The 24,285-nt window shown below is 52.6% G+C and overlaps 1 protein-coding gene and 1 pseudogene across 4 annotated transcripts in view; both read left to right on the top strand.

Moving 5' to 3' along the window:
• ACTR3B (ARP3 actin related protein 3 homolog B) overlaps positions 1–24,285 on the top strand; it is a 32,540-nt gene continuing 8,255 nt past the window's right edge. For 2 of the 4 annotated variants that reach the window (XM_006920607.2, XM_015596197.1), the window contains exons 1-7: positions 1–46; positions 4,959–5,034; positions 5,936–6,031; positions 6,854–6,961; positions 9,990–10,133; positions 12,959–13,132; positions 14,600–14,692. In XM_006920607.2, coding sequence (XP_006920669.1) covers positions 5,002–5,034; positions 5,936–6,031; positions 6,854–6,961; positions 9,990–10,133; positions 12,959–13,132; positions 14,600–14,692 — 648 coding nt within the window. In that variant the 5' untranslated portion in view covers positions 1–46; positions 4,959–5,001. Of the gene's footprint in view, positions 47–4,958; positions 5,035–5,935; positions 6,962–9,989; positions 10,134–12,958; positions 13,133–14,599; positions 14,693–15,767; positions 20,417–24,285 lie in introns of those variants that run through there. The other 2 variants (XM_025039014.1, XM_025039015.1) reach the window with 2 other exon arrangements.
• On the top strand, positions 20,601–20,719 carry LOC112469954 (annotated as a pseudogene).

Below are 24,285 nucleotides of genomic sequence, written 5' to 3'. Positions count from 1 at the left end.
TTTTAAGTATCTTCGAGCTGAACCTGAGGATCATTATTTTTTAATGGTGAGTGACAATCCAAGAGGAGCACATCCCTGCGAATTCCTAATTGTTGAGATTTTAAACTCGGGATCCTCTTCCCTGGGGTGCTTTTAATTCCTGCTAAAGCGGTTCCTATGACTCAGGTGCTTCTGGGACAGAGAACAGGAGGCTCAACAAAAATGCCCAAAACCGAAAGGGGCGGGGTGTCTCACTCTCCAGGGCGGCCGCCTCGGGTTCTGGGGCTCACACAGTGGCTCCCCCTGGCCTGGGTGCCAGCCAGCTCAGAGCGTCTGGTGTTCGTTCCCTTGGGCCCCAGGTGGCTGCCCAGGCCTCTGTCACCTCTTGATATATTTGCTTTCGGAGGAAGAAGCACTTAAGATTCCCAGAAACCTCCCTAGCAGATTGGCCCATGCCTGACTTGGTCACTGGCCAGCGGAGCTGCCGGCAGATTTAGTGGTGAACCTCACCCATGGGGCTGGGAGGGGCCATCTGATCACCTGGCCCGGAGGGTCAGCGCCTAAACCGGCCTCCAGCAGCAAGGGCGTGCAGGGAGGCACCAGCTTGGGAGGGACCCAGCCATGGGCTTCCATGCCCCTGAGGTCACTGCGTGACTCTGGATTTGCTTATTAGCAGAGGAAACAGATCAAGAAGTTATTTTGCCAGGGTTTCAGTCTTACTGCAGGTAAACTTGAGCTGAGTTACGGGCCCTGGTTATGCTGCGTAACCCTGTGCAGACCCAGTAAGCGTTACAGAGGGTGAGGACTGTGTCTCTGTTATGGGATCTGCTCTAATTGTTCTGCCCTTTACGATGCGTTTTCTTCGATCAAATGCTCTTTTTAAGTTAGAATTAATCGTACGGACAAAACGCTTGCTTCGTAGAGAGCAACTGCCTGTAACATAAGCTGCGTATTAAAACCTACACAAGTGAGTTCTGGATTTTTTTCACACAAACACACTGTGAAATGGTCCCCGCCACATCCAATTGCATAATTCTTTCTAATGCTAAGTACGGAGTATTCTTTAAAATTATCTGGAGTAAACTATGTTATCCACAAGGCTGTCGTGATGGTGGAATCTACATGTTTCATATCTATTAAAGCAAGTCCTTGACAGCGCTCTGGTCTTTTTTCCTGCCTGTATCTTCACAAGTAGGAATCGCCAAGTATGAGTACTGTGTGTTACAGAGCGCTGTGTATCCTGTGCATCGACAGTGGTTTATGTAAAATAATGGAGCCAGGGAACCGACAGTGTGTCTGAGTGGCTTTGTCTTTGTAGCCAAAACAAAGCACAGATTCCCACCTGTCACACTTGGCCTTTTTCCTTCTCCCGCACACACGTAACTACCTGTTGGGTAGGATTTGGGAGCAGGCGCCATCCCCAGCTGCGTGCTGCTTTCTGCTTCAGCTTTCTGTGCCCGGAGTTCTTTCTCTTGCTCCACTTGGAGGGACGCCAGGACTCGGGCCTGTGGAGCAAGCGCACACCGCCAGGACCCAGCCCACAGGAAATTTTTCCTAAAATTTTTTTTCCTGATTTAGCTGGCATATATAATCTAGTTAGATGAAACCACTTGCCAGGAATGAATTGGAAGTGTTTGGTGTGAATATGGAAAAGCTAAAGTCCGTTTGCCAAAAACGAGTATCTGCAATGAATGTTCAAAAAGAATCAAGTTTATTAAGGCAAAGATAAGGAGATATTGTTTTATATATCGTGCTTTGATTTCCGCAAGCCCGTTCTTTCTGCGGTGTGATTGAGGAAGGGATGAAGTGGGAAATTCTTCCGGGTTTCTGCCCTTAATCATCACTTACTGGAAAGGGCAGAGGAGTGACGCAGGTGCGGGTTCACGGCCCAGTCGTGGACGTTAGCTGGAGATGTCGCTGGACTGCACACAGACAGGGGCTTCTCGGTGCAGAGTCTGCGAGTCGTGGATTCTACGCCCCTCAGTGGCTCGCAGTGTTCTTTCTGACCGCTGCGACCAGACGTCTGAACATGCAGGGTGCATGCAGCGAGCTCGTTACAGCTCATGTTTTTCGAGACGTTTCAGAGACTCGGCGCACACTGTTCGTGAGGACCGAGTAGGTGGCAGGTGGGACCCCACGCTTCTCCAGGACGGCACTGCCCATGGGACAGAGTCGGTGATTTAGAAGTTCCACTCTTCAGTGGAAAATGAGTTATGACGTCAAGAGAGATTTGTTAACTTTTTGAGTGTAAATCAAGCAAGAAAGAGCAAACAGCACGTGCTGCTCAAGAAGGCCCAATAACTAGGACCTTTGATGTCCAGGAGCAAGAAAGGGACGTCCGAGCTCCAGGGGCGGGGGGAGAGGGAGAGATCAGGAGGGAGGGGAGAGAGCCAGAGGCAGAGAGGGAGGACGAGGGCGAACGCCCCTCCCTTCATTGTTTGGTTCCATTCGGGTTCAGTGGATTGGGTGACCTGTCTGCGTCGGTGAGGGCACAGCTCTTTTCTCCGGCTGCTCAATGCTCATCTCTCCAGAACAGCCTCCCAGACTCATCAGGTGCAGTGTTTGCCAGTAAGGTGGCCGTCCCTTGGCACGCAGTGAGCCTCGCGTGTGGGATGCCGGGACTTGCTGCGATGGTGCCCTTCCCGGTTCTCGCAGATGAGCGGGGCCTGCGCTCTCCGGCGTGGCGGCCTCCAGCCAGTGCGGGCGTCGGCTTCCTTGGGTTTGCTCCGCTGCTTCTGGCCCCTGTGCTTTCCAGCTTCCAGTGCGTGGTCGCTCCTCCCCTGTCCTCCCTTCCGTGAGGACTTAGGTTTTTAAAAAGGTTTCTTTACTGTAGTTAGAGAGGGGGGTGGGGTGGGGCAATATTAGGTACATGTGTTCAGTTTACTTTCTTTATCCCGAAATATGGATCAGTTTTTATGGTACTGCTTAATTATTCATTGCTGAATCAATACCAGATGATATTTTACCATTGTTACGAATAAAAATGTTTACATAGCTTGTATTTATGTGATGTTTTAATCATATGCTTTAGTATAAAAAAAATAAAACTCGATACCTCCAATTTAGAGCCTGTTATAAATAATGGCTTGGGAAACTGTTATTTAAATTGGTCTCCTAAAGGAACAATTACTGGTAGTAAACATAGAAGAAATGGAGGGTTGAGGAAGAAATGGATTTATGATTATGGTTCTCAGACCCATCGGGATATGCTCTTAATAATGCTGAATCTGATGCAAGAACCAGAACTTAATTATATTATAAACGCTCCTTAAAGGGAAGTGTGTAGGTTTTAATGTAAATCCTTCACAGATGGTGAATTGTTTGGTTGCAAGTAATAGAAGTGTAAAAACGGTAGTTTAAACTCAGGGGATTTATTGTTCTTAAATAAATGTATAGGAAGGGGGCCAGTGCGGATGTGGCAGCTCCCCAGCGTCATTGGGGATCTCCGTGCCCTGCTGTCCTCAGCACAGGCTTTCACCCTAAGAATGCCTCATGGTCACAAGTTGGCTACTGCAGCTCCAGTCTTCATCTGTGTGTTCCAGGAAAGAAGACGGGGTGAAGGGCAGAAGGGAGTCACTTGTATTCGCTGATGATTTTAGTACTGATAACTCACTTTCATCGAGTTTTCCACATGCCGGGGGCTGCTGTGAGCACTTAGACCCCTCACGTCTTTCCGGCTCTATGAGATAGGTGCTAAGCACGCAGGGAGAGAGGAAATTACTTCCACATTTAGGAAAGTGGAATGCCAGGGCTTGGCCCGACGGACGCGACTTTGCGCTCGTCTTAACCGTGCTGGTATGGCATGCTGCTGTGTGACAGATCGGTTTGGTCTTAGGTCAGCTGTTCCACTTTGTTATGCTTTTTGTTTTTAGCATGTTTTATTTATGTATTAATTTTTTAAAACAGATTTGGTTTTCTCTTTCTATTAGGTGTGTGTTCTTCCTAGTAATTTTTTTTCACATAGTTTACTGTAACTATAATTTTATATATTTACCCTGCATTTGTTTAGGGGTGATTAACTCCTTCCTGCTGTGATTTGTGACTCGGTTGGCACGTGTGCACATTTTCTTACCTTTTCTGCCACTTGCTTTTGATTAGCAATGTTACTAAACTTATTCTAATATTACTATTTATCGCTTTGTGTATAGTAATGTCTCCGATGCTGTCTCAGTTTAGAGCAGTATCTTGATCCCATCACAAGAGGATATCAGTGTGTTTATATTTTCTCTGTCTACATATCAACTTGATATTATTTCTGCTGGTTCAATTTATGACATTTACATCCTGGTCTGTGAATATGATTCCCAGAAAAGAAAAACCTTTTATCTTACATCTTAAATGGATTCATTGCTCACCGTAATTCTTTGGCTATACTTTCTGCATTCTTATTTGGCTAAAATTTATCTTCTAATTGTTAATTCATGCAGAGTTCACGGGCACCAAATTCTCCAGGTTCTCGTATGTTTAGATATACTTTGTTTTCGCAACATACTTGATTGACAGTGAGGCCAGATGTGGACCGCTTGGGTCCTGCCCTCTCACTTTAAGACTGAGTGTGGCCCGCGCGCGGGTGGTAGAGGAGGCGAGCTGGCGGCGGCGTGGCGGGGGGCCTGAGCAGCAGGCGAGTTTCCTGGGCTCTGGAGGCCCCGGGTCGGAGACGAAGGTGCGGGCAGGGTTGGGGTCCGCAGAGGCCTCTGCCCTGGGCTTGCCCCGCCCCCGCCGGTGGCCGTCCGTCTCGCAGACTGCGTGTGGCCTCCTTTCCTGCGCGGACAGCGGTCCTGTTGGTCAGGCCCACCCTTGAGACCCTGGGCAGGCAGCCCCGCTTGACGGCCCGTCTCCACGTGCGCTCACACTTGGGGCGGGGGAGCAGGGCGTTTTTTTAGTTCTTGGGGGCACAGTTCAGTCCACAGCAAAGGTAATGTGCACATTTCCTGGATAAGGCCCGCAGGGTTTTTATTTATTCTGTTTTTCTTTTGCAGCTTTAAATATGTGCGGTTTAGCCATACTTACTGACATGGAAAAATGCACAACATATTGCTGAGTGACAAAAAACAGGTTTATTTATTCTTTTTATCTTTCTTTAATTCTGTCATTTCATCCTATCTGATAATGGTTATTGTCATTAAATAGATAATTGAATTTTTTGAAATGTCTTCATGATTTTCAGCTGCTTCGTTTTTATATTTTTCTGGGTATGAGTCTTTTGTCTGCCATTGGTTTTTCCCATTACTTTTCTCTCTTCTTCTCTTTTTCTTTTCTTTTTTTCCAGTATGGTCTTTGGCTGTTTCTTTGAGCTCTTTCCTCATCTCTGAATGAGGAGCATTCTTCCTGGACTAGCTGTGTGCGTGAGTTTAGGCCGGGGTGGCGGGGGCAGGGCAGTGTCTGGGGGAAGCTGCTTCTGCCCTGGGGTTTTCTGCCTTGCAGCTGATGGCGGCGATGTTTGTCGGACCTTGTTTTCTGTACTCTAGTGGCAGGTGGGGTTTGGGGAAGCTTCTGCTCAAACTTAGAGTTTCTCGCTCCACACAAGGGCTCATCGATCGCCTTTGCTCCTCTTTGGAGAGCTCTGTTGTCTCCCCGGGATCTGAGGTCACTGGTGCTGTCTTGGCGCCTTTACTCACCTCGGTCGAGTTTCTGTTGCCCCTGGCAACTTGCTGCAGGTCTGTGTCAGTTTCAGGTGTTCAAGTGTTATGTTATCAAAGATGGAGTTTCCCCTTCTGTAACTTCGTTCTTGTTTTGGGGTGGTTGCTAAGAGAGGGGTGTTTAGGGAGGTCTCTCCCATCTTACAGCTTTTCAGACCCTCAGCCAGATTTCTTTAATTACTCACTCTGGGTCTACTCTGTAAAATCAGGGAGCTGTACACAGGCCTAATTAATGTGCTTTCCGATTCACTTTTTCATGGTTCTGATGGGATCACACGAAGCTCGGGCGAACGCTAATGTGGTGACTTTTCTTACAGACAGAACCTCCGCTGAATACACCGGAAAACAGAGAGTATCTTGCAGAAATTATGTTTGAGTCGTTTAACGTGCCGGGGCTCTACATCGCAGTCCAGGTAAAAACAGCTGCTGTCTGGTTCCCAGACGCCGTAGCTGCCTGACAGGGAAGGAGTGGTCCAAAGACGTGTAGGTGTAGATCGTGTCGTGTGCGCTTCCTCTTCAGAATACACGTGTGCGTGCGCACACACACACACGTGCCCCTAGCCCACTCATCCAGACCAGGCTCTCCAAGCTCAGTTCTTTGGGGCGGGGCTGTTCTGTGCATTGTAGATGTTTAGCAGCGTCTCTGGTCTCTACCCACTAGAAAAAGCAGCACCTCCAGCCTCCCCTCTCCCAAGTGTGATAATAAAAATGGGATCAGACAGTCCCCAATGTCCCCTTGGGGATGAAATTGCCCATGGTTGAGAGTGTCCTAGCCCTACCAGCACAGAGTTTCTGAGTGTGAGGCCTAGTAATCTGTCTTAAAAACTCAAGTGAGCTCATCGCAGCCCGACCGTGGACCCACACTGGGAGCCAGTGGATTAGAAATCAGTGTTCTCATCCCATAGTAAAGCCCCTGTCTCACTGGCTTGTCTTTGCGAAAAATTGACTTATTTTATTGAGAACTGGACTCCTCCAGGTTCAGTGTGCAGAATCTGCATGTTGGCTGCAGGTTCAGTGTGCAGAATCTGCATGTCGGCTGCAGGTTCAGTGTGCAGAATCTGCATGTTGGCTGTCCAGGTTGGAATTTGAGTTTGGGGAGAGAAGATGAAGGAGAAGGGGAGGGGTTGCTCAGACTCACTGAGCGAGGAGGACCGTATGGGCTGAGTCTGAGGATGGGCTGCAGAACACGTCAGGACCATTTCCCCGGGCTCGTGGTGTCCGTGTCTCTTGTCCAGGCGGTGCTGGCCTTAGCAGCGTCTTGGACGTCTCGGCAAGTTGGCGAACGCACGTTAACAGGGACCGTCATCGACAGCGGGGACGGGGTCACCCACGCAATCCCAGTGGTAAGCAGACTACTCACCGCTTCATTCTGTAGGGCACCCCTGATTCAAGGTAAGGGAAGAAATGAAAAGAGAAAGCCCTTCTAGAAAGTCGCACTTTTAACGTCATAGCTGTGCATAGAAAAGGTAACGAGTTTTCAAACTAGGTACGTGAGAAAAAAAGAAGCCCAGCATCTGGGAGGGTTTACATTCGCAGGGGCAGCTTTAAACTGCTCCTGGAAAGGCAGCAGTTGTGTGGGGTCTCCCCGGCTCTGCTTGATCTGTCCCCAGGGGGCCTCTCCTGGATCAGGACCTGAGTGGTGGGGATGGACTCAACCAGGAGATTCGATTCACAGGTGTGGTGTACGACCACTTGAAGGGTTAGCTCTGTTTCCCGACAAGGTGCGGATGGCTTTAACCAGCTCACACTTGAGAGAAAATGCTTCTGGTTTTTAGAAATTTATTTTAAGGGCCAAGAAGGAGAGATTGATTATATATTTTGACTTGCAGAGTGCTCTGCAATGTCACTTTTTGGTTTTAAATTTCAAAATATTAGAGAAGTGATTTCTAATTTGGGCTTTAAGAGACAGCTTATTCCTTCCTTCCTTCCCTCCCTGCCTCCCTCCCTGCCTCCCTCCCTTCCTCTTTGTCTCTCTCTCATGAATTGTTTAAAATTGGTGTTTTGAAAATCAGTGGAACCGGCCCAGGCCCACCGTGGGGCATGCAGTGGAAGATGGGTCTTGCTCTCTTGCTGGTCACATACGCACATCACAAGCCCTTTTCTGCATATACAGGGCCCGTGGATGTATAGCTTTTTAAAATGCAAACTAGGGTTTTTTAAAACTATTTATTTCCTTAAACTGAAGAGATAGTCACTGTTTCATTTCAGGAAGTCAAAGGAATGCTGTACTAATGTGCTGTGCTGATGCTTTTAATCCTTAAAGGTCAGGATCTCTGGAGGGAAGGATTAGTGGTTGGTGTGTCACCAGTGAGGAAGGAAAAAGCCAGGTGCCTCCAGCCCCCTCCTGTGCCCCTGTCAGGGTGCCCTTTACAAGGGGACAGGAGGGACAGGGCCGGGTGGAAGGTGCTCTGCACGGTGTGCTCTGTGCTGGGAGCTCCTTCAAGCCAGTCCCAGACACTCATTTTGTGGATCACTGAGACAGGTCAGTGCCACTTGATGCGTAATACCAACTGGTGTCTGTGTTCTCCCTGAGGTCACCCCACCAAGGATCTGTGCAGACAGGGGCCCGAGGAGGGGCTGTGGGCCCTGCTTCCTTCCGTCCTGGCTGATGGAGGAGAAGGGAAAACAAGTTTCACGTGGCGTACTGGCCCGCGGAGCAAGTTGTTTTAAAATTTTTGTTTGTATCTTAGTTCAGTTTTTTTCCGTTTATAAAAATGACATTTGTACAAAGTTTGGATAAAATAGAGAAATGTGAAGAAGAAAATAAAATGACTCATAAACTCACCCAGAGAAGCACATCATATTTTGGTTGTACGGCCTTCCAAGCTCGTCCCTTAGGTGCACACGTGTTCACACTTTAAGCAAAACCGGAACATCCTATGTCTGGTTCTGCATTCTAATTGTATAGTATAATCCTAAAGTTATATTTTGCATAATGATAAATCCCTAATGTTTTTTTTGTATGGTGAACTATTCTGTGAAAAAATGTTTAGTAACCGCGTAGTGGCCCGTCATGCGGGTGTAGCATCATTCACCTATTTATTTTACTGTCGGGCCTGCAGGTGGTTTTCATGTTTCTAATGCTGTGGTGAATCTGATACGGATTTAACACCGGTTGAATTAATTTTAGAGAGTGATGCATAGAGTGTGGTAATTGTGAGTAGTTTGTTAGACAGCTAGTGCTGTGACTTTAAGTGGATCTTTACTATCTTAATTTGCACATATCTTTTATCTCCAACTTAAAGTATTTTACAAATAACTCGGACTCTGTGGAAAGGGCTGATCTGCTCTCACCTCCAGAAGCTGGGTACAACAGAAGGAAACGTGGGAGGGACTCGGTAGCTTGTCCTGGAGATTTAACTGGTGACAGTAGCTGGTAGTCGTAACCGTGAGAACGGATCCAGCTGTAAGTGGAAGCCAGCGGTCCGCGCCCTCTGTCCCACGTGGCTGTGATATGGGACCTGGAGTCTCCTCTTTATTGGCTGGAACTGGCAGGGCATCACCCGCCTCGACCGTCGGTGCCCATAGAGCAGGCTGGGGTGTGCCGACACCCGTGGCCGGTCGTGCCCGCAGGAAGGTTGATGAGGGGCCGGGGCCGAGCTGTGGGGCGTGAGCTCTTGGCCCCTTTCTTGGCACCGGCAGACGTGCTTCAGTGGCTCAGGAAGGCGGCTGAGCGACAGTATCCGACCTCCTGCCCACGCTGGGCTCCGAGGGCAGAGAGTCCAGGCCAGCTTATCCATTGTCTCTTACACGTGCAACTCTCAGGACAGCAGACGGGCCCCCTCACGGAGAGCTTAGATGCCCAGCCGCGCTGTGTGCTGCACTGGTCATGGGGCGTCAGCTCAGTCCTGAGCCCCATGGCTGTTACTCGCCCCCGTAGTGGACAGAGGTGCCAGGGTGAAAGATGCTCACACACTCGCCACGGTCCCTCGGCCGGCAAGTGGGTTTGAGTCCAGGTCAGGCTCCGAGTCCTGCGAACTGCACCAAATGGCTACTTTTTTTTTTTTTTTAACGCCGACAGCACCTGGTATTCATAGGTGGCCTCCCATCCCAGGCCCGACCCAAATGGCTTTATAAATATAAGCAGGTTGATCTGTACTTGGCTTAACAGTTTATAGACAGGACTTGCTTCTTCTTGGGAAGGAATGAAGGACAGCATCACAGCATCACATCATCTGCCCTGACACAGCATCTCTGGGAATGAGCCGGCTGGTTTTCTCTTCACCTTCCTGAAGGAAGCTCTGCTCTGGGTCACGGTGGCGCCGTAGTGGGTTGTCTTAGGTGGGGTGGGTTCCCCGAGTGCTGCTCTTCATGCCTGGAGGCTGGGCCACCCCCAGGCCCCTTACCGGCCTCCTGCGCCCGTCCTCGCAGGCAGAAGGCTACGTCATCGGAAGCTGCATCAAGCACATCCCGATCGCAGGGAGAGACATCACCTACTTCATCCAGCAGCTGCTGAGGGACCGGGAGGTGGGAGTCCCTCCTGAGCAGTCCCTGGAGACTGCAAAAGCCGTTAAGGTAAAACCCGACGGGAAAGGGGCCGGTTTGGAGGTGGTGGGGGGAGGGAGAGACGGTATCTGGACACTTCCCCTTGCTGCCAACACGCCCGCTCCCGCCTTCCTCCCTCTCCCTGAGAATGGGGGTCTCTGTCTGCTTCCCACTTGAGTAAGGGGCTGACAGACTGACAGCCGCCTCCTCGGGCCCTCACCTGCAGAGCTCCCCGCTGCGAACGGAAGCATTTTGTTGGAGCCTAACTAGAGAGAGCTTTCAGTGAACTGAGCGTGTCCTCTGCGTGCTTCCCGTCTAGGACAAGGAGCTGAGAGCAGCGGCAGTGGCGTTAGGTATCCGTGACGTCAGCACTCAGACACGGTGCCGGCACCTGTCGTGTGTGCTTTGTACCCCGAGAACTACAGCTCAGAGGCGTCTGTGCCAGGACCTGGACCATGAAACAAAACCCGCCTGTGTTTGCTAGAAAAGTCACAGGGCGTTTTACAATTAAATCATTGGATTAGAATTAAAAATGGCTTATTGGTCTTTATTTAAATGTCCACTTGGTCTGATCCATCAGTTTGGTTTTCGTGTGACTAGGTACACAGAAGTTGACAGACACTTTTTAGAGGAAGTTGCCAGGTTGCAGAAGCAGGGTGACTTTTCTTAGAATGCAGGAGACCCCGAGGGATGCAAGGGTAAGTTCTGCGCAGGACAGAGAAGGGTTTGTCTGGGGAGAATTTCAGTGCGGGGTGTGACCTGTGAGCTTGAGCATCTCCTTTTTCACGGGACAGTCAGTTTTGAGCAGCAGAGGAAGTAGGGGGAGGTGACCCTAACGTCCCCCCACGCCCTCCTCCCGGCCAACTGCCCAGTGACTGCGGCTGCAGGAGGGGCGCAGCACAGGTGACTCCCGGGTTCGCATGGCGCTCTTGGTGAACACAGGTATTCTCAGGACGGCTCCTGCGACGCGAGCCGGTGGCCGGCTGCCCACGGTGCCGACTGCAGCCCCCGGGATGGGCTCGCCCAGTGGTGACTGCTGCGCCCCGGGCAGACCCGCGGAGCGCGCAGAGGTATCAGGAGACTTCTCTTCAGAGCGAGCGCTCCCCAGGATCTCCCCGCTTCCTTCCTGTGCCTGCAATGCCACGCCCAGTCTGTGAGAAGTGGGGCCCGGAGTGACCTCTTGTCCTCGCTGCCCAGGGCTCCGGTGGACGAGTGCCGTGACCCCTCTTCAGTGATGGTTCCCGGGCGTAGTGACCCGCCGCCAGGCTGCTCTCTGGTCCTCATGGCGCATTCGCCTCGCTCGCTGGCTGTCTGGGCCGTGGTTCGGGCCCTGCCGTGGGAGCCGGCCCGTCCAGGGCGTGCTGGGGGGCAGCAGAGGCACCTCGTGTGCTCCCCAGACCGGCCACCCTGCTGGTAGTACCGGCCCCACTGGTTCCGGTGAGGGCAGGGATCCCGCGGAGAGCGATGTGGCCTCCCCTGCACCGCGTTGCTGCCGTGGCTGTGTGCTCTGGCGGGCCTGGGGCAGTGCGGGCCGCGGCCCACAGCACCCTCGCAGCCCGAGCCAGCACCGAGGCCGCTGCCGCTGCTCTCCACCGCCTCGCCCAGGCCTTTGGCGCCATCGCCGAAGCTGGCCGGCGTGCCGCGAGACCGACCAGGCCTCTAGGGACAGCTTAGCGTTCCGTCTGCAGCCTGGGAGATTCTGAGTCCAGCCCACCCCCTGTGTCACACGTCTGCCCAGCACTCATAGCCTTGCTCGATGACATTGAGGGCGATCAGATGTGTCCAGGGATGCTAGGAAACTAAGCTTCATATCATGAAAACGCCTTCAGAGGTCCTTGAGTGAGCACGAGCTGCCTGCCCTCCTTGCCAGGGGCCCACGTATGCAAGGAGCGGGCCTGACCGAGCAGCCGAGGCCACCGCGGGGTCGCCGCGGCCATTCAGAGCCAGTGCGGCTGGCGTTCTGAGTGGAGGGTGACGGGCCCTCGTGTGCTCGGTTGTGAGTCAGCCTGGCTGCTTGGTGGGTCTTGCTCCGTGTGTATAGGGCACCCCCTCCACCCCTAGTGCCCGCAGGAAGCTTACATTCCGAGCTGGCACTCAAGGCCACCTGCCGCTTTGCTGAGATTACTCTCAGGACAGATAATCGACCCAGAGGTCCCCACCAGGCATCCCCGGGTGCAGAGGGAGCACTTCGTGTACATCAGGCCGGTCGTGGTGCCAAGGCGAACACATCAGCAAGCCTCGTCCTCCCTGCGTGTGCTTTTCCTTTTTTCCGTGACTCCTGCCACCTTGTAATGTGCCATACCATCTGCGTGTTTATCGTGGACTCTCACCCAGAGCGTGGGAGCCAGCGGGCGGGGGTCTGTGTGTGTTTTGTTCACTGTGGAGCTGGCGATGGTGCCGTCAGACTGCGCGGGGCTCAGGACCAGCGATGGGCGGGGGTGGCGTCGGGATGTCGTCTCCTGCATTCAGGGTTGGGCTGCAGTGCAGGTCTGCTGGTCCTGAGCTGGACAGCAGTGAGTTCAGGGGGCGGAAGAAGGAAAGAGATGGAGACGAGATACTTAGTAGACACCTTGAAGCATTTCGGATGACACGGCAACAAGTTTGATGCAGTCAGACTGCGGTCAGCAGCTGAATTGCAAAGAAAGCAGATTTATGCATCCAAATCCAAGTGCGGCCGTGGGAGACGGCAGAATGGGGGGCCCGACAGCCCACCCACACGGGCTGAGGCGGGGGGCAGGGCTCATCGCGGGCTGTGCCTAACGGCTCTACCTAATGCTTGGGGCTGCTGGCTGCTTGTCACGGGGACGAGGCTCTGGGCATTTGTTAATGCCCGGCGTCTTCGTGTGTGTGTGCAGGAGAAATACTGTTACATTTGTCCTGACATAGTCAAGGAGTTTGCCAAGTATGACGTGGATCCCCGGAAGTGGATCAAGCAGTACACGGGGATCAACGCAATCAACCAGAAGAAGTTCGTTATAGACGTCGGCTACGAAAGGTTCCTAGGACCTGAGATTTTCTTTCACCCAGAGGTGAGTGTGTTGAAATACGGCATGCATGGAGCAATACTGCCACCTTGCGATCACTTCTCAGTGACCGTCACTGAGCAAGTCGGCCGCCGTCAAGTGGGCACATGGCATAGACAGTTACGGCCCCCTGTGCGGTTTGTCTGCTTGATTGTTTCTCTTTACCTCTCCAAGACTTGATTACCTGAGTAGTTAACAACTGAAGACACCAGAGTGCTGAGGGAGAAGGTATAAGAGCTATAGGGGGTAATGGCTTGAAATTGACCTCACACTAACGTGAAAACTAAGCTCGGGACCAAGTGCACGTGGCTTCTGTACACGAGTGGGATGACATACGTTTCCGTCCTTGGTGACATCCTCCCTGACCCCAGTTTGTAATACATGGCCCTTGCTGCCCTCTAGTTGAAGCATCTGTCTGAAGACTAACCTTTCCATTAGTTAGCTGGTCTGTAAGAAAACACAGCTATCATCATTTTAACTGGCAGTCACAAATAATTATTACTTTTGTAGAAGCAGTAATAGGCAACAGTTTAAGGTTTAAATGCAATTTATTTATAGTTTGGTATATTTTCCTGCCTAATTCAGTTTATATTCAATAGGTAGGTTGCAAAATGCTGCCTATTTTTAGATGTGTGTATAACTATTTTGTACAGGGAAATAGCACACAATGTGTGTTAATATGATGTAAAATATACTCATTCACACACGTCTTTGATATTGATTTGAAATAGACATAAAACTGACCATGTCCGGTGAGCAGCTGGATGTCACCTTCTTTCTCTCTTGACTTACTATACATTAATGTTTCTCTTGATTTTAAAAACATTTCAATGTAATATAATTGAATTATTTATTCTTTAGCTTATTTATTCGGACAATTGAACCTAAGTCTGTTTACTCAGTAACATGAAGGATATCGTGTTGATAGTTTCATTTTAAAGCCACTATGCAGTGATCTTTCATTGACTATGATTGTTTTTTAAATATCTGGCTAATATTTTTTATAATACTAGTATTCGTAAGTGATATGCTCATCATACATTCATAGTGTTTCTCATTACGCATCACCTACATCACGTCCATGCTTTTTACAATCTCTTATTGGCATGATTCATTGTGTGTTTGTAACAGGGCTGGTCTGCCCTTGTTACTGTTCGATGTTTTCTGCTCACTGAACCCACACATTTCATCTCTCGAGCGGACGGTGTGTTTGTAACAGGGCTGGTCTGCCCTTGTTACTACTGTTCGATGTTTTCTGCTCACTGAACCCACACGTTTCATCTCTCGAGCGGACACATGTCATCATCGCTCCATGCACATCGTCACATGGGATTCATTTGACATATTCATTCCCACGTGAAGTTTTTAAAGGTGTAGCAGATTCTAGATTTGTCAGTTACTTTAGAAAAAGTTCTTGTTTTGTCTCATTGAGAGAAACGTGCAGTGTTTCTTTTCCGTTCATGTGAAATCTAGTTTGCTAACCCGGATTTCATGGAGTCCATCTCGGACGTCGTCGACGAGGTGATACAGAACTGCCCCATCGACGTGCGTCGCCCGCTGTACAAGGTACGAGCCGCCCAAGCGAGGCGCCTCAGCCTCGGCCCACCGTCACGGCCACCAGCACCTCACGCAGATGTGCCCGCCCCGCCTCCTGTCACGGGGCTCGTCGAAGGCCTGTGTCATGGCAGAGTGTTTTCCTTGGAGTGGGGATGACTTAAAGGTTTGGGACTATGACTCAGTTAACTAGACGTATTTAACTTGCGTATTCGAGGATCTCTTATTCTTATCTGACAAACTGTGTTTTGAATCGGACAGTCTTAACTATGCATGGCGACCGAGAGGTAAAAATGGTACTTCGTCCCGCGCTCTCGTGAACTCCACTGGTCTCGTTTGGTGCACGTTTAGGGTCAATTGCCAGTGTGGTGTTGCCGGAAAGACGTTAGAGCCTGCAACAATAGAAAATGCTCGTGGAACATTTTTTTGGAGATTCTTTGATTGCAGGGAATTTTCAAACTTGAATCGAGGAGAAGCTGGTCCGTGTAATTACAGGTGAAGGGAAGTATCGCTGGTAGGCAGATGCTGAGAGTAGAAAGTGAGGGCGAGTTAGCCCCGCTTCGTCTGTACTCTGCGGGCGCGGTCACCCCGCCAGCCCCGGCCTCCTCCCTGACTCATGCCCGGGCAGCTGCGTCGGACCGAGGGGCGAACCGGGCTCAGTGAGAGGCCTCGTTTCATATGTACGATGGGACGCTGCGCAGCCTTTACAAGAGTGAGACAGATCCGTCTAGACGCAAATGAAAAGATGTCTGCAGCCTGTACTGTCAAGTGCCAGCACGTCGTCAAGTTTACACGGCGTTGCTTCATTTTGTGTGAAAACAGCGCACGTGTGTATATTCACGAAAAAGTTTCGAACGACATGTGCTACACGTAAAGGATCTTTGGGGCTTGGAGACGGATAACTTTTGTATTCTATTTTTTGTTTTAAAATAGTTTAAAGTTTTATAGTTAAAAAGTGTTATTTTTCTTATCAGAAAAAGTATTCTCATGTAGACAGCTTTTTATGGGTGAACACAGATGATAATTCTGTTTTTATTTACTGCATATCCGTAATTAAATACCTCTCTCTTCCAATAAAATCCGCAAGAAAAGGAAACCAGAGACGGATTGGAGCGTTCATTCAGGACAGTGGCGCGTCTCCTCTCCCGGCCGCTTCAGCCTCGCTGGACGGTGGCCCTGTCTCGGCCGCGAGGACACAGGGCGAGGCGCACGGGACGCGAAACTCCGGCCAGCGGGCAGGGACGGCTCACGGTGGGCCTTGTTCTCACCCGACACGTCGTTCACTCTCAATGGGTTTATGGGATTCTTGAAGTGGAGCTGGCCTTGGACATAGTGGTGACTGGGCCCTTTATCTAACAGACGACACAGCCCCTGAGGTGGAGAGAGGAGGCAAAACGGGGTTCCGGGTGAAATGCAGCAAACTGGCCTTAGACTTTTTTGGGGGTCCTGCTTGTCCAGGTCACTTGTCCAGGATCCCCTGGAAGAGTCGGCCTCTTGTCTCCCGCCGGGTAGGGCGTCCGCTCCTTCCTGTTTGACTAGTAATTCCACTGTGACGTCGTCGTCAGTGTTGGAATTATGATGTTATGAATAACACTGTGCTAAGTGTGAAGTCAAAACAAAGCAATATGCACGGCCCCTGCCCTCGAGAGAGCTCTATGAAATGGTAAGACAGGGCAGGCACGTGAGAACGACGCGCAGCACGGGCCACACGCGCACGTGCGTGCAGCTGTGGTGTCGGCGTGCGGCGAGAGTGAGCGAGGCTGCGTTCGTGTGCTGGCCGTCACCTGCTGCCCTGTGTTTGGAGGGGCCGTCTCGGGCGCTGGTGAGGTGAACGCAGCAGGTCCCTGTGAGTCGCTGGCCGAGGACGGGAGAGCGGGATCCGGGGCGGAGAAGCGGCAAGGAAGGTGCGGGCGGCTGAGGTCACCCAGCGCGGCTCAGCCCACAGGCACGGGGCGCCCGGCGTCGTTCAAGTCCAGCGTCTCTGTCAACCCTGTACTTAGGAAGTTGGGGAAAATGACTGACTTTCTACATGTAATATTTTTAAATGATAAGAAATTTAAAATTTGCTTTTTTGTGTGGTTAAATGCTCTGCAGGTGTTTTATTATTGTTGTTCAGAAACAATCTTGAGCTTCTCCAATTGTGATCAGATTCTATTTGAAGAAACCATGTTTCCGCAGGCTTTTACAAGCTCACTTATTAACCTATTTCCCGTTTAGAAAAAAAAGTGCCGTTCGCGGCCAGCGTTCATTTAATTTTCCATAAACACGCTCTTTGAGGCTGAAGCGAATCTGACTGGTGTTCAGTGTGAAAATAAAATATAAAAACCATCCTTGGGGTTATTTCTAAACAGAACTTGTCTGTCTTCCTGATGAAACAGAGAGGTGCACATAAACCGATGCGCCAGATGCATCGTCAGTGACGACTGTTCGAGAACGATGTTCACGTCACGCATAGGGAGGCCACGTTTTCTAGGATGTCACGTTTTCAGCGACCGAGAATTACTGTGTTTTGTAAATGGGATCGCCAGTGCTAAAAACAGAATGCGATAAATAGAATGACGTCGTCTGTTCCCAAAGACCATCGATACACCGGAGCGATGCGAACATAATGGTGAAAGCGAGGTGTTCCGTGGCAGACTTTGGGGTGAGGTCGGGCTGTGATCCGCGAGTTATCTCGGGGTGAACGCCGAGGCCACACGTGCCGCTCGCGAGTATTCTCAGGGCAAATAGGTGCAGTTTATTTGGGGAGTGTTTATATGTGTGCAGACTGGCCTGAACTCCTTCCTCACAGCCATCTCGGAGGGAGGTGGCCCGAGGCACCTGCCCGCCGGCACCGCTGTCTGCTGAGGCCGTTACCGCAGGGACTTGGATGGGCACTTAGAACGCACACGTCACTTCATCCTCCCACATGTCTGTCGAGGCTGATAACCTCCTCCTTTGCAGATCGGAAAACTGAGTGTCAGCAGGTTGAGAGCTACGTGAAGTCACGTGGCCGCTCAGTGAGGTTTCGAGGGCTTTCTCCACGTCTGTGAACCCTCACGCCTGGCAGGTATTTAAACTGAGGAAAGGCGAAGACTCCAGAGAGGGGGCCCTGTCCTGACCGCCTCCCCAGGCGGCAGCCTTCCCTGTGGTCTGGAAGGGTCCGGCGTGGCCCACCCGGTCGTCCGCTGCGTGGGCCGGGCCGTGCGCGTTCCTGCGGGAGGAGCCTCTGCAGCCTCGCACGTGGTCCAGCATTTAGGGGGTCACCGGAGGAGGCCTGGACGTGGGGAGCTGGCCATGCTTTCCTCTGTCGTGCAGCTAGGCTCTTCCCTGTGGATGGAGGAGTGACAGGTGGGACTGCACCCCTTTGCCTCCTTAGAAGCGGTCCCAGTGGACCGGAATGAGTCATGGGGAACACCAGCCCTGAAATCTCTGGGACCGTCCCGTGGGGGTGCCACCTGGGACATCGCCTCACCGGCCCCCTCGGGGGCAGCCAGCTGTCAGTCCACCTCTGCTGCGGAGTCACAGACTGCTCGGCTGGTGCCCTGCTGACTCGGCTTCTGGGAGCTGTTGCGAGCGTCCCAGGCAGGCCCTGCAGGCTGCTCCTGGTGCGTCTCCGCCGAGTGGCCTCGCTGTCCGGGTCACTCTATTTGGGTCCCGGTTTCTCGAATCCTCCTGAGTGTGGACATGAGCCGGTCACGGAAGGGACCTTCGACTTCCGCTCTGAGTCCGTGAAGTGCCGACGTGCAGGACCGTGGGCTTTCGGAAACATCTGAGCTCTTCTTCTCGGTGGGGGGCGCGGCGGCACCTCTGCAGCAGGCGCGGCCGCCCGGCCCTGAGCGCGGAGCTTCAGAGGCGCTCGGGCAGCGTCCTCCCTCTACTGCTCGCCGCTGCGCCATCGCCGTGTCCTCTGTCACCACGTTCCCCCTGCCTGCCAGGCCTGGTCTCCGCAGAGGTCCAGGCACCCGCCCCAGGCTTGGCGGCTGCTCAGCGGACCCGCGAAGAGGTAGGAAGCACGGGCCATGCCCAGCGAAACTCACGGTTGAAAATGGGAGGCAGCACATCTGTTGAGCCCTGCTCCAGGAGTGCAGATGCTGGGTCCCTGACCCCTCTCACCATGCACCGTCCCCGAAACCCCCACAGCCCTTACGTGGGCAGCTGTGGTGGCTGAATGGGCTGCAGTGGAACCCAGAGGCCAGCAGGAAGGAGTTCTGACCCAGCTCCTTGGCGCCGAGGGTCTGCTGTTTCTGGAAGAAGCCCCGCTCCACCCCACCCTGCCACGCCTGCTCCTAGAGGCGTCTGGACCCCGGGCCAGGACCTGGCACTTCCCAGACTCAGTCTGGGTGACCGCTAGTGGAGTTCCCTGTGAGGGAGCCGGTAGGAGGAGCTCACCTCATCCCCACCGAAAGCATCGGTCACCTTCCTGGTCGTGAGGTGCCACCTCACTCTGGGTAATGGACGGGAACACGGAGACGGCGGACGAGTGAGAATAAAAGGTGGCTTGGAAAATTTAGAATCTTTAAAAAAGCAAAACAACTGTTTTAGACGAAAGTAGCCATGACTAGTTTTTACTTCGGTCTGGCCTTGGAGAAGAAAGGTGCTTACAGGCCTCCCTTCTCGTTCAGCCTCTAAGCGGGGTGGAGGGGCCTGCAGGGCACTCGTAGGAAAGGCACATCTCGTAGGCCCGTGATGTCCCAGAAGCCCAGTCATGACGAGGAGCAGCTCGTTCTGAGCCCGGCTGCCCAGGGGCATCACCCCAGGGATTAAACGCACAGGTGTTGGGGTTCCTCCCCCGGAAATTCTGGGCCTGGCATCTGGATTTTAAAAGCTTCCTGGATGATTCTAATGTGCAATTAAATTGAGAACCACCGAGCTGGTTTAGCTGGTCAGCGTTTACTGATTTTTATGCTTCGCTCGAGGGCACAGCCAGTTTTCAGTCACTTCATAATGCAGCTGGATGTCTTCATTCCTGAATTCTCTTTATCCCTGTGCCTTCCAAACACAGGACACTGTTGTTGTTAAATTAGAGGATTTAAGTAAGTAGGAGAGGTGGTTCTTGTCTTCAAGAGCTTGTAAAAAGATAAAAGTAATACCGTAATAATTCTAATGGGAACCACTACAAGCTGAATGCCATTAAAGTGAATCATGCAAATTATGGTAATCGAGAGAAGGGGCAGATTGTGTTTAATTAGAGGGGCTCTGGAGAGGCTTCGAGAAGGGGGCATTTGAGCGGAGTCTGAGGGCTGGGCCTGCAGAGGTGGCAGGGACACAAGCTGGGGGTTGGGGGGCCTTAATGAGCAGAGACGGAAGTGGAGCGAAGGGCAGAAGTGTCAGGAGTCCGTCTGGGGCAGAGCCCAGCCTGGTGCTGGAGGCGGGGGGGACACACGGAGGAGGGCGTGGGGCCAGCGAGACCACAGTTTTGAATGCTCTTTAGCAGTGGGTTGGGAGTTGTTAAAAAGTCTTGTTCACTATGTTTGTCAAGCAGACGTAAATACATTTCGATGAAGTTCGAGGAATGACTCTCCTGTAACAGTATTGCCTGAATTGTGTGTGTATGTTGCAATTGGGCGTATATGTTATAATTTTTAAAAACTGCTCAGGCCCAACTAAAGTCACTGTTGGAAAGGGCAGGCAGCACATCTGCTGAGTCCCGCTGGGTGACCGGACAGGTAAGGGGTCTCTCCGGGAGTGCAGGCCCACGGCCCCTGCCCGTCACCACGCTCTGCCCCCGTGTCCTTTTAAATCAGGGAAGCATGTCGCACGTTAAATGTTACGTATATATAAGTTTTTATTCTTAATGTTGCATGAGTTCAGATGTCTGAGAAAGAGAAATAAATATTTCAAGATATCATTGATTTTTTTTCAACCCTTTTTAAAGTAGGTCTTTTACTCAGGTGGCATCCTGACTGGTCTAACACGTAGATAGATGAGAAGGTAGCTGGTCTCCGGCCGTGCCACCCTGAGCACGCCCGACCCCGTCTGATCTCGGAAGCTAAGCAGGGTCGGGCCTGGTTAGTACTTGGATGGGAGACCAGCCAGGAAGACCAGGTGCTGTAGGCGTAAAACATAAAAAATAATAAGGGATTGTAAGCTGACAAGTCCTGTCAGGTGCCGCTGAGGCCGCACAGGCTGCTGGGTGGGTTCTGGGTGAGGAGCCGAGCAGCCTGTGCGGGGAGTTCGGCAGAGGCGGAATTGCAGCAGTCACGAGGGAGCGGGGACGTGCCGACGGTTCCAAGACGCCTGCCATCCGTCCTTTGTCCCTGGCACCTGCCATCCGTCCTTTGTCCCTGGCAGTCAGGCAGCCGCCTCGGGCGCCCGAGGTTGGCCTCGCTTCCCGTAGGGCCACTGGGCGTGGACACAGCCCTCTCTTTGGGATGGTGGCTCTAACTCTTCTGGGTTGGGGTCTTTGGATTCAGTTCGAGAGTGGAAAAGCCTGAGTCCCTAAAACGAGAGCGTTTCAGGAGCAGAGCGCGGGGGTCAGCGCCTTGTCCAGAAGTGAGGTCCCGGCGGAGAATGCTCCGAGGGCTTTTCCTCTGCCTGCAGCGAACCCAGCACGTGGTAAAGTTACACAGGACGGCAGGCAGGTGGCACTGCGCCTCTGTCACACTGGGTCGAGAACGAGAATAGAGCCTCTAGCACGACATGCACTTAGCATTACCAGAATGGGAACTTTTGTTATTTTTAATGCCACGTTAGGTATTAATGAAATGCACTTATCACTAATACACACTTCACGTCTTTCTGACTCTGATTTGAGGTGATCGTCAGGTTAAGTGTAGTTTTGTGACGGTATGTGCTACGCTAACCTTTTATGAGCATGAAGACAGGACCTTTCTCTTTGCCACCAGGGAATGTTTGTGCAGCAGAGTAAAGCACTGTCGTGACTGTCGAGGGCCATCGAAAGCGCAGCCGCTGCCGATCTTAACGAGGCACAGTCGTGCCAGCCCTCCGGAGCTGCTCCCCTGGGAATGCCGCTCCTGCAGGCCTCCCCTGGCGTGGGACGTCCCCAGCCAGCCCCGAGCAAGCCGTCGCTCTCCCATCTTCAGAAGCCCTGTCCTGACCTCACTTCCTTCCCGTGCGTCCCTCCCGTCCTCTGTGCCCCTTGTATCTCCCGGCACGTCCCAGGCAGGACCCTCCCTCGGGGCCGTCCCCACACCGCTGCTGTGTGAGTAGCACGGCTCGCCCACCTGGTATCGGGACCTGCAGTCACATGCGACGCAGTCACCCGCTGCCCCCCTGAGCACACCATCCTGCTGCAGGACACCTGCCTTCACCATGTCCCCTCTGCCTGGCTGACGCTGCTCCCAGTGCCCCCGCCGCCTCTTCCAGAGGTGTCAGGTCCGTCCCCAGCCCCTTCCGCGTCCTTCGCGCCCTCGGTGTTACCCCGCGGTCCTCGGTAGCTCCAGGAGACCCGGCTGCAGGCCTGCCTGTCCAGCGGCCGCCCTCGTCCCCACTGGGCGGCCCGAGAGGCCCTCAGACCCACGTACCCGAGCCGAGTCCTTCATTGTCCTCTGCAGACCGTCCTGCCTGTGGTTAACGCAGCTCCGCCCTCCAGGTTTTAGGCCAAAACCTTTGGAGATTGTCGTCTCGGCCCCTTGTTCTCTCCGAGCTGCTCACCAGCCCGGCGGGCGAGTTCTGTTGGCTCCGCTGTCAGAGCGCCTGGAAGCCGGCCATGTCTCCCGACCCGACCCGCTGCGGTCCGGGTTCGAGCCGCTCGCTTCCTGCCGCGGGTTTTAAAGTCGCACCCTGAGCCGCTGTCCTCACTCCTGAGTTAGCGTCACGTGGCAGTCCCATCAGGCCTGTGACAGAAGCCCGCCAGAGCCCGCACAGCTCCCCCAGATGCCTGCCCGTCCTGTGGGGCCGCACAGCCCCCCAGGACCGGGGCGCTTCATCCTGGAGCCCCCCGCCCTCGTCGCCTCCTCTCTCCTTTTGCCCCCCCTCCCCGCTCCCCACACCTGCGTAGGCCTGTGCCCTGCTGCGCCCCTTTCTGGAAAACTCTCCAGGTGTCTGCCTGCGTCTCCTTCCCAGCCCGTCTCGAATGCCATCTGCAGACGGCTTCCTGGCAGCCTGGTGCGCCCGCATCCACGCCCTGGGCCTCGCACTCCATTTCCACGTTCCTCGTGTCCGGTCCCCTCCCGGTGCTGCTCACCCTGGTGGCCTGGCCCGGCCACGTTCCTGTTTGTGGGCTGCGGCTCCCCGTGTGTGGTTGGGGTCTGTGCCGACTGCCCGTGCGGCGAACAGGGCCGGCCCGTGGCGGGTCCCTGGGCGTACTGCGGAGCGAGCGTGCGAGGGCGCGCGTGCCCCTCCCGCTCATATGCGGGGCAGGGAGGGGGTGCTGCTGAGCCAGGTTTGGGCACCGGCAGCTGTGGGGGGTGTGGCCTAGAGGCCCCCTCCGTGCTGCCCTAAGGAGCAGGGGCTTGAATAATACCAAGTCTAGGATCTTAGTGGAAAGTAGTTCAGAAGATGGGTTCAGTAAATATTTGTTAAGCCGTTAAACATGGACTTCAAGATCTGAAGAGGTCGTGTTGACCTGCGCTTTACAAACAGTGAAATAAAGCGGTGTAGTTTGTCATTCCCTTGAAACCGACGTTCGGTAAACAGCGTTTCGATGCTTTCTCTGTGCCGAGTTCTGCTGGGAGCTTTTTCCATAGACTCTGCTGCTGTGATAATCTGCCTCATGAGTCTTTTCCTTTTCTGTAATTAAGGGGTTTTAGAATATTAAAAGTTCATTATTTGCAATATCTTGTTTAAAGACTGGCTTAGAATATTTACCTACTCTCCCGCGTGGAGCTTGGTTAAGCTGCTGGGCTAAGCATTCGTGTTTCTGAGGTATACGATAATTAAGCGTTGTTGTTTTACTTGAGATGTGGTGGAAAGAATAAACGTGTGCGTATTTTCACATATTTCTCTCTTTTCGGTTTTCGTTTTTCCCCCCACTCTGAAAGTGAAACAAACATAGGAATAATAAACCCAAGCCAGTGACATCTCTGAGCCCCATTTAAACCGTAGGTGCCACTGTCACTTGGGTCGAAAGTAGGACATTCAGGCAGCATTTTAATGCTCGCGGAACACGAGTTAGGACACCAGTGTCCTTTGCCGGTGAGCGAGCTCGCTGCCAAGGCAGGCCAGCCAGGGGCCGTGATGGGGGGGGCGTCCTCCCCTCCCCCGCTCCTCCGGGGCCACCGGCTGGCCGTCCCCCTGCCAAGGCAGACTCTCAGCCGCGTCCTCTTCCCCAGAGATAACTGGCATGTACGTCTGAGGACGAGGGCCGCGGTTCGTTCTGGAATTTATTTCTTGTGTGTTTGCGCACAGGGCTGGCGTAGGGGCCAGGAGGCCGTGAGGTGAGGGTACGTCCATCTCCTTTCTTTTCTTTGAGTAAAAGAACTTTTCCACTTAAGTTTGAGTGAGGTGAGGAAGTTTTTCCTTGGTTAGTTATTATGACACTTAATTTTTGATTTCCTGTTTGCAGCGTGTGCCCTGCCGGTGGTAAGAATGTGTCCATTCCCTTTCCCTCAAAGTAACTTTATTTATTCACTTCTTTTGGGTGCAGTGAATATTTCGTTAACCCTGTGTAGACTGTAGACTCAGTAACCCCCGAAGCAACTTTAAAGGTCACAGTGCTTCCT

The sequence above is a fragment of the Pteropus alecto genome, unplaced genomic scaffold (genome assembly GCF_000325575.1).
Source record: "Pteropus alecto unplaced genomic scaffold, ASM32557v1 scaffold48, whole genome shotgun sequence".
NCBI lineage: Eukaryota > Metazoa > Chordata > Mammalia > Chiroptera > Pteropodidae > Pteropus > Pteropus alecto.
Note: the sequence above shows the minus strand (reverse complement) of the source record. Positions and strands in the feature narration are given on the sequence as shown.